The sequence below is a fragment of the Python bivittatus genome, unplaced genomic scaffold (genome assembly GCF_059951505.1).
Source record: "Python bivittatus isolate LINGU-HERP-01145 unplaced genomic scaffold, Pbiv_v1 ctg000390_np1212, whole genome shotgun sequence".
In the NCBI taxonomy this organism is placed as follows: Eukaryota; Metazoa; Chordata; class Lepidosauria; order Squamata; family Pythonidae; genus Python; species Python bivittatus.
The window spans coordinates 1,538,736-1,548,625 of record NW_028277070.1 but is presented as its reverse complement, the minus strand read 5'-3'; the positions used below and the strand labels follow the sequence as shown (position 1 = coordinate 1,548,625).

The 9,890-nt window shown below is 48.1% G+C and overlaps 1 protein-coding gene across 1 annotated transcript in view; it reads left to right on the top strand.

The window, feature by feature from the left end:
• The first annotated feature begins 234 nt into the window (after positions 1–234).
• LIMK2 (LIM domain kinase 2) overlaps positions 235–9,890 on the top strand; it is a 58,517-nt gene continuing 48,861 nt past the window's right edge. Inside the window, exons 1-2 of the mRNA XM_088143773.1 lie at positions 235–388; positions 9,763–9,862. Coding sequence (XP_087999899.1) covers positions 361–388; positions 9,763–9,862 — 128 coding nt within the window. The 5' untranslated portion in view covers positions 235–360. The remainder of the gene's footprint in view (positions 389–9,762; positions 9,863–9,890) is intronic.

Genomic DNA, 9,890 nt, shown 5'->3' with positions numbered 1-9,890 from the left:
TCGGCCGCATCTGCGGCCACGTGCGGCGGCGGGAGCGGCAGGCGCCGATTGGCTCCCCGGGTGGACGAGGGGCGGGGATAGAACGGCGCAGAGAGAAGTTGAAATGGAGGAGGCGGGCGGCGAGGGCTCGCTCCGCGGCCCCATTGGTCGGAAGCGGTGGGCGGGGAAGCGGGGCCGGGCCGGCGCGAGACCCGTCATTGGCCGCGGGCGGGCAGGCAGGGGCGGGGCGGGCGCGGCCGGAGGTCCAGGTGCGACGTCGCTCGCGGTGTCCGCTGCGCTGGCGCGGGGGATGCGGCTCCCGCCTTCGCAGGGGCGGTGACGTCACGCGCGCGCGGGTCGCTGAGGCGGCGCTCGGAGGCCATGGACGGCGGAGGCGCCGCGCCGGCGGGTAAGCAGCGTCTGCGGGAGGCCCGGCTGGCGCGTCGCCCGGCGCCCGGCCTCCAGGTGTCCCGGCGGGGCGCGTGGCCGCAGTCCGGCCCCGCTCGGGCTCGGCGGCCTTGGACTCCTCTGCGCGGCCCGGTGGCGAAGCGGTTTCCAAGGCGGGGCGGGGGGCTCTGGCTCCCTGAGGGGCCTTGCCCGCCGCGGACGGGGGCTGCCGCGGGGGCGGGCGCACGGTCCCTGGCTCGGGGGCGGGGAGGGGGCGCGGAGAGACCCGACAGAAAGCAGCTCCTTTCCGGTGTCCTGCTGGGGAGCGGGGCCGGGACTCAGTCGCGCGGTGCTCGGAGGGCGTCTGTATGCGGAGGGGGGTGGCGAATGAAGCTGGCCTGCCGCCCGACCCTCAGTTAACCTGCCCTGAAAGCGGGCAGGTGCCGTCGCGTCTGCTCCTGCTGACGGGGCCCTCTGGGCAGCGCCGCAGGGGAGCCCCGCCGGTGTGTTTGGAGGCCCGGCTTAGCGCATCCTGTCGCGCCGGTGGCTGCCCCGCTGCGGTGCTTCCCAGCCTGGCGACTTGAAGACTTGTGGACTTCAACTCCCGGAATGCTGGCTGGGGAATTCTTGAACCCCGCGCATCTTAAAGTCGCCGCGGTTGAGGAACACCGTCCTGGTGGAAAATGCGTGTAGCTCAGGTTGAATTGCTGGGTTCTTGGTGTTCTCTAAGCTTGCTTCTGCTCCTGCAGGCGGTTCATGGCCAGGGCAAGTAACGTCATCGGGCAGTTGGTGCTCTCTCTGAGCACCACAACCCAACACCAGTGGTCATTGGCAGAAACCTTGGCTGTTAACTCAGTAAGCTTGAAAACCATTGATGTTTGAAGTGGCATCTTGTTAGATATAAATGCAGACCGCATGGCCCAAGTTATTCTGTAGCCTTACTTGATTACTCAGAGTTCTTTGGAAAGTAGCTCAGTGTTGACTGAAACTCTGAAATGTTTTCATGCTCAGTAATTATTTTCCACCTTATCCCGATTCTATACTGTTGTGTGACTTTGAACACATGTGATCATTTTTACGGCTGTACAGTACAAGTTTTTGCCTAAGACTTCTTGAAATAATTCAGATGTTAGAGGTCTAATTATTCTAGACACTTTGTAATGTTTCAGTATTCTGTTCTGTTTGACGGTCCATGCTGTGTGAACCCTCCAGGGAGCTGACTGAGCTTGCAAAGAGGACGTGCTAACAGGAGTTTGGTAGTGGGGTTCAACAGGAAGAGTACAGGAGAGTAACCAGGAAGGACTGTATGCTATGAAAAAGCCATTGCCTGGATATGATTGCGAGGGGTATGCTGTAGAGCTGTTTGATTGCCCACTCTGGGTGATTAAATGACTGCTTCCTGCTGAGGAAGCAGAGGCTACTGGAAAGACTGCAGGTGGAATATAAAGTAGGCAGTTTCCAAGAAATGAGCTCACTGAGTGAGTGAATAAAAAAGCTTAAAGGATTTGGGCAGGAGAGATAACAACAGTAAGTATTTTGCCAATTTGCAAAGCTGAGAAGGAAGCAGGAAGAAATAGATGCCTTTCTCCTGGTGTACCTTAAGAAACAGAAGTAATAATCAGGGAACATGACACCACAACCATGATCTCTAATATTTATGGCATGTTTCTTTTCCTTCCTGAATATAGTCTGGTGTGTATTTTGCAGCAAATGCAACTTTATAGTAGTTCATGAACAAAAATGCACCAGGATTGGAACAATGAACAAAGATTCATTTGGCCAAATAAAAAGTCTATAATAGCAGCTGATGGAGGAAGCAACTCTCCATAGACTACAGCAAGGAAAGAAGACACATCTCTACTGGTGGAACCTAGAAAGAGCTTTAAGGTTCATGCAGGACAGACAAGCTTTGGGCTTTTAGCGAAAGAAAAAGAAACCCTGAATGACAGAGTTGATCTCTAAAGAGCACAGGGTACACTACTGAGCCCTGCCCAGAGAAGAGCTGTAATAGTTAACAATTGACTACTACAAGGAACAGAAACAAATGTGTGCTAACCATACCACTGGCTCATGAACTCAGCCAGGAGCATGGGTAGCATGAAAGGTTGCAGGGTAACTTCCAAGATGTAGCAAGTCCCCCAACAGTTCTCTATGTCTGCTAATCCAGCAGGACAGATGATGTTACCAAGGACAGCTACAGCAATATTATAATTACATGGCATGAGAGACTCTGCAGTTCCAGGCTGCTCTTTACTGGAGACCTTTCTTTTCCATCTTTTGGGGTTTTCTATCTTTGTTGAGTTAGTTTATACAGTCACACTGTCTGCTCCTGTCTTCCATTTTATGCTTGCAGGAATTGTTTGGAATTGTGCCTTTAATATTTCCGGTTTTGGGAATGCCTGCCCATCTTGAACTCCTTTTCTTGCTTCTCCTGCCATGAAACCCTACTTATTATTGCTCCGAGTTGATCAGAAAGTGCCTTCCCGAAGCACCTAGAATGACATTGCCAAGATGACCAGGCTTGTGGGGCAGGACACCAGCTAATGAGTTAAAGTTAGGGAAGGCAGATTCTGACCAAATATTAGGGAAAGCTTTGAGAAAGCAGGTCAGCGGTTGAGTCATCCTCTGACGCAGAGGACGCACTTCTCTTTTCTGACTGTTTTCAGCTCCAAGACAAGCATCTCTTGGAGATACATTCATTTGAATTCCCGTCTCTTTCAAGTACGTCTAAATTTTTTTGCCAGAGAAGAAGCAAGAAGGAATATATGGCCACCTCATTCTGAATGTTACATTTGCTTCTATAGAGCTGTGTCAAAACTTAAGCTCAAAGTACCTTCGGGTATTCAGACACATTTAAAATATTTACATAATACTGTCACATAGCGATAGTCTCATGCTTGAGCTGTAAAGAAAATCAAGTAGAAAATAGGTATAATAAGAAAGAAAGACCGGTAATTACAGTGAAAGAAAATGTTGCAAACAATTTGCTGCACTACACAAAGTAGTCCATCCTTTAAAAGCTGAGCAAGCAAAATCTACTGCTAATAAAATCACTGTAATGGTATGTGGGAAAGACCTTGAGAGATGGAGCAAAGAGACGCTGCCTACGGAAGGGTCAGATAAGAGGCAGCTGAGCCCACAGCTGGAAACTGGGCAGGACAAGAGGCTCAGAAGGGACCCTCCCTAGTTTCTCGGGCTGTAAAGGAGACTTTACAAGAGAATTGTACTTTCAGATTTAGTGGATCCTGCCTTGAGCAGAAAGTTGGATTAGATAATGTCTAATGTTGTGTGGGAGTCACACAGATCTCTGGGGGGAGATCATTCCAGAGACAGGAATTGCAACAGGGTAGGTATGCTTCCTGGGTCCTGCAAGATAACTTTGTTTAATTTATGGTAACAAGGCACACCCATCCTGCTGGACCAAACTAGACAGGCAGAGAACTGGGGATAAGCAGTTCCTTAGATAGCCAGGCCCCAGGCCATGAAGGGGTTTAAAGGTGATAACAGGAACCTTGAATTACACCCAGAAGCCAACTGCAGCAGGTTCACATGGGCATAACATAGTGCCCCCATCATTGCCCGTGCTGCTGCATTCTGGAACAGCTGTATCTTCTGAAAGGTCTTCAAGGGCAGCCTCATGTAGAGTATGTTACAGTAATTCAGTTGTGAGATGGGATTACCAGGGCATGAAGGGCCTCCTGGTCTAGGAAAGAGCGCAGACTGGCACACAAGATGTATTTGTGCAAAGTCCTCTTGGCCATAGTTTCCACTTGCTCTGTGAGAGGGCCCCCAGACTGCACACAAGTTTCAAATGGGGAAGTGCAACCCCATGGAGAGTCAATGATAGTATACCTCCAGATCCAGAGGGCCCAAGCAGAGCTACTGGCCTTGTCAGTATTGAGCCTGAGTCTGTTCTCCCCATCCAGACCAGTACAGCCTCCAGACAACAGGTCAGGGGTTTGCCTGCATTGCTCAGCCAGCCAGGGGTCAAGATGTATAACTGGGTATTATCCAGATGTTGATGATGCCTGACCCCAGACTGGTGGATGATTCATCTGTTGGTTTTATGTAGATGTAAAACAGAAAGGGAGAGGGTGTTGAACCCTCTGGCACCCCACAAATGAGGGGCCCTGGGTGCATTGTCTCTCCACCTGATAACACTGATTGGAGCCAGCTGCAAGAAAGGAGAACCACTGTAAAACAGTGCCTCCAACCACTAAAGGCGGTCCAAAAGGATACAGCGGTTGACAATATCAAAAGCCGCTGAGAGATCAAGGAGCACGAGGATGAATGTGCCACCTTCCTCTTGGCTCTGCCACACGTCATCAACAAGTGCAACCAATGCCATCTCTGTTCTAAACTATGTCCTGAAACTTGACTGAAATGGGTCCAGTTAATCTGCTTCCTCTAGGGTCCCCTGGAGCTGAAGCCCAACCACCCCCTTCACCAACTTCCCTAAAAGGGGAAGGTTGGAGACTGGACAATAGTTGTCCAGGACCATTGAGTCCAGTGATACCTTCTTGAGGAGTGGAAACACCACAGCCCCTCTCAAAGAAACTGATACCACCACATGGACCCAACCACAGGTCACCTCCCAGATGGCCTTGACCATCTAGATCTAACAATAAGTGGCCAGGCTAACAGACTGGAGAACCCTGTCCACTTCCTTGAGATCAGAGGGCCAAACTATGCAAGGCCTTGCCCCAGACACCTCAACTGGACCCATCCAGTCACAATCTACCTCTGAGCAAATCCAAGTGACTATCTGCTAAATAGCGAGAATATACCTCTTAATGCCCCTGCAGGTGTTCCTGCATCCCATCCCTCAGCAGGGAACAGATGGCCCTAAACAGGGCCCCTGGACAGCTATTACATCAGCTAGGGCCATCCATCTGTAAGGGCAGAGAAAAAAAAGTTTGAGGTAACCCTGAATATGGGCTCTTTCCCGTGTTCAGTCAGACTCATCCCAGTTTTTGCCTCCAGCGGCGCTCCAGGCACCTCCTCTTTTGCTTCATTTTCTGAAGCTCCTCAGGAGACCAAGGTGTACCCCAGGATCTGCACAGAGAGAGAGGCTGCATAGGGGTAATCCAGTCTAAAGCCCCAGCCACATGCCATTCCAGGTCATGACCAGATCACAACTGAACTGCTCCAAGACAAAAACTAGGTCTAATGTGCAGGCTCCGGTATGTGTTGAGCCCCTGATGACCTGTGACAGGTCCACGGTGGCCAGAAACGCCTGAACTACCCTGGACTCAACATTGCTGAATGGCAGATTGAAGTCCCTGAAAACCATAAACCTTGTGGTCTTTATTGCCTTGCGGTCTTTATTGCCAGTCCAGCACTGGAGTCCAGCAGCTCAGGCAGAGTAGATGCTGTGCAGCAGGGAGGGTGGTACGACAGCAACAATCCCATCTAATCCTTAGAGCCCAACTTCAACCGGAGTGTCTCACACCTGGTTATCTGCCAACCCACTTTCCGTCCACTGGAGGTACAGCTGGTGCCAGACCCAAAACCCAGATGAGCACATCTCAAGAGAGGGGAATACCCCACCCCACAGGTTTAGGCGATGGAAGCCGGGTTGTCTGCCTCATCCACTATCAACTTTATTACATGCTGATCTGGCGTTCAACAGCCAGAGCCCAGGGCTACCAAGGATCCGATAACCTGGCCCCAAGGGGAAATCCTATGGGCTGGACGTTGGGATTGCTCTTAAACAGCATGCCCAGTGTTCTCAAGAGGGACCCACTCATACGATCCCACCATATCTCCCTTTACCCATCATGGTCTCGATGTTCAAGCCTGCCCCCCTCAGATCCCTCCTACCCCTCATTCTCCTCTTCAGGTCAAGGCAGCCATTCATCCCACCCATTCACCCCAGTACTCACACCCATGCTCACGTTCCCCTGGGTCTTCACAATGGCCCAGTGACCCTGCCTTAGGCTGTGCCTGCCCTTGGGACTCAGCAACCCAAGGAGTGAATTGGGAGATTTCCCTAGAAACAGATAGGAGAGCCAGTTTTAACAGGCTAGAAGGCCAAGGTGCTTGGCCCTAAGTCCAAGAGAAGGAGCTGGTGAGATGGCATGCAGCCCCACTCCAGAAGATATGCTACAAACCAGATTGGGTAGAATGCTGCAAAGCTGAGTTCTTAAGGTCTGTTATTTAGAAAAAAGATTCAGAGATTAAAAAAAAACAACTTTAGGGGAAGATGTAATACTAAACCTGAACTTTTGGAACCAAGCTAAACACTTGCCCTTGTTTGTTCTGAAAGGGCTGTTTTAGGTGATCCAGTGTATTGAAGGAAAAGTAACTTGGCCAGTAACTGAAAATAATCAGAATCATGACAACAATAATAATGCCTTTAAAATATACAGTTTTCACATCACAGTTGAAAGATGAGCAACCTTTGAAGGTTCAGTGGCTGCAATTTAGCTTTTTCACCTGTGGGGGTGGGGGCACAAGAGGGTGCCTTGGAAGGCACCAACATGACTGAAGCCTCCAACTGCTGCTTCTGCAAGTCCCAGCATCCTTGTCCCAGAAGAGGGCCTATTCGTTTGTGCCCTGAGTAAGACCTCTAAATTGATTTGTTTGATGAACCATTTGTTTTGTTGGTTATCCATGGCATTCTCAGAAGTCTTCTCCGACGCCAGAGTTCAAAAGCATCAATACTCTTTCTGTGCTGTTTCTCCAGAGATCCTTTCACATCCATGGAATCTCACAAGGAGAGCCACTGGCTGCATGATTCTGATTTTTGTAAGTGTAGACCCATCCTGGGATCTGAATATCTTTCCTAAGGCCTTCATTGCTATTTTACCAAGTACCAGTCTGTGCCATATTTCTTGACTGCTGATTCCTTTACCACTGATAGTCGATCCTAAAAGTCAGAAGCTATCTGCCGTTTCAGTATTTTCATTGTCAGTCTTAAGGGTGGTTGTTGTACCGGTTGTCGTTAGTTTGGTCTTCTTTATATTTAATTTTAGTCTTATTCTTTTCACTGTGCTCCTTCAGTGTCATCACTAGAGTCTGTAGATCGTTTGCCTTTTTAGCTATCAGAGAATTATCATCAGCACAGCACAATTATTAAAGTTTCTTCCTCCAGTTTTAAAACCATGCTCATCTTCCAATCCAGCCTCCTTCAGTAGGTATTCAGCATATAATATCTAGTCTATATGAAGGTAATTGAAGTTTCACAGTATTGTAAGAACTTTTCCTTTGCAGGCCTCCCCAACCTTTAGCATCTCAGGATCCCCTTCCGCATTTTGACCAGACACACAACAGCATCTCCCAAGACCTAATTTATCTCTAAGGTCAGCTATTGCCATCTTGAGTGATTCTGCAGAGGAATCTGATCTTCCGGGGTATTAGATTGATACCCTCCTTGCTAGAAAGAGGAATCTCTCTCCCAAGGTACCCTTTTCCACCTGAAGTGTGGATCCAGGATCATCTGCATCTCGTTAATGATGTTTCTGTTATACGGATTCTATCTGTGTTTGCTTAGTAACTAAGTGACCAACATTCCTTCTAATCTGAGACCTAAAGCAGTGTGAGGGCATCATTATCTTGATCGCAAGTCACCTAAATGTTATCAGATCTAAATCCTATGGAAGGAAAGCCTCACTGGGATATTTGGTTTTGCACTTAAAAATTGGAACAAAATCAGAGAGACAGGGCCCTTTGTAGCTGGTAATTTTCTCCAGCCCATTTCTCTTGATTGAATAAAAGGTTGCACAAAAATAAATCACAAAGAGAGATGCACTTGCACATTTATGAGCCAAATTATCTAATATTAAATAGAAGCCTAATGGGGAGTTTCATTCACTGAATCCAGTTTGGTCTTTAGTCAGAATATTATTTTCACTAGGCTAGCTTTCTAGTTGTTCAGTAGCTGCAGTATTAATGAATTGGTCTGTACCTTAAAGGAAGTGTGCATTTCCCTTTCTGAGAAATGGTCTGCTAGTATTCCAATTCTAGGGAAAATCCCTAGTTGAATTAATATAATCCAGCCCAAATGGGTAATTAGCTGTTAATATTGTAGCACAGAAAATAGTTTTCCTCTGAAATTGTCTACAGGCTGAATTCTCACAGCTCCATTTTGCATAGCCAAGGCTCTGTCTGATGAATTTATGGCATAACAAAGGATTTAATGGGGCTTCCTGCTTCACAGCTCTTCCTCCTATTCACCCTGTTAAATTAGCATGGAAGGAGACAAGTCTGGAGGGAACCTAGCAGAAGGCTTTTGTCTGAACCAGCAAAGCAAGCTGGCATGGTGGACATAGATATTTTAGGAATTTGTTGAAGCAATGTTCCCCTGTAGATCCAGCATCACACTAGCCAGAATGCATTTATTGAATGCAAACAAATGAGAGCTATCTGCAGTGATCAGAGAACTCAGTTTTCAAAGCCATTTTTTTCTCAGGTCATCCTTGACAGTGTGGTTGAGCTCAAACAATGCCCTAAATTGGGCAGGGTTGGGTTTCAGCGTTTAGTGATTGTGATCCAGAGAACAGTTTTCCTGGCCTTTCGCTGGCAACTGTGGCTCGCATTTTCAGAGGCAGGAAATTTGTTCCCTACACTATGGTCACTAAACCCTGAAGCCCAACACTGCCGAACAGATACCGGCCGTGAAAGCCTACACCAATATAATGCCTTGAATTCCTTAGAAGCTGAAGGGTAGAAATGCAACCAGTGCATAAATGTGGAACTTTGGGAACCAGAACTTCAATATGGGCAGTTTTGTCAGCAATAATTTTCTTTTGGCAGTACTGTGTTTTCAAAATTCAGTAGAGAGGTTGTAATTCCAGTTGCTAATCATGGGCTAGAGTAGTTCAAGAGACTGCCGCCAAAGGTAATTTTTTTCTTTGGCTTGACAGTAACATAGAAATCTGGGCATTTCAACTGAAGTTGGTGATTGCCAGGGGAATCAAGCTGTGTGAGGAGACAGTCCAAGTCATTGTCATAAGTGAAGCGTCTTGGCTATTTGCTCCTTTATAAGAACCTGTGAAGCCCAGAATTGATGGAGTAAGTCTTTCTTGGCTGCCTGTTTGTTTAAACAACTGTTTTACACCCCTTTGTTATGCTGCCTCATGACGAAGCAATGGTATGTATGGATTTGGGCAAGGTTCCTCAAATTCGAGGAGATTTAGCCTATGCAGTTGGGCTTCTTGGAGACCCAATTGTGATGAATACTAGTTGTTGAGAAAGGGGCTTCTTGCCTTCATCTCCTGCTTGCAGAGTCCCCAGGAACACCTGGCTGGCTGTGTAGGAAGCAGGTTGTAGAATAGCCACACATATTGGGCTTTTCCTAATGGTTCAAATGCTGCATTTCTTCATATCCTGTTCCCATATATCTGCTAGTGAAACAGCATCTGCTGAACTGTCCGTTCTTTGTGCTCAATGTAGGTGAAGAAGACTGGAAGTGCCTGGGATGTGGCAATAGCATTGCAACTGGTCAACGCCTCTTCAAGACTGTTAATGAAACTTGGCATATTTCCTGTTTCCGGTAGGTCAAAGAGGTCCTGTTGTTCCTT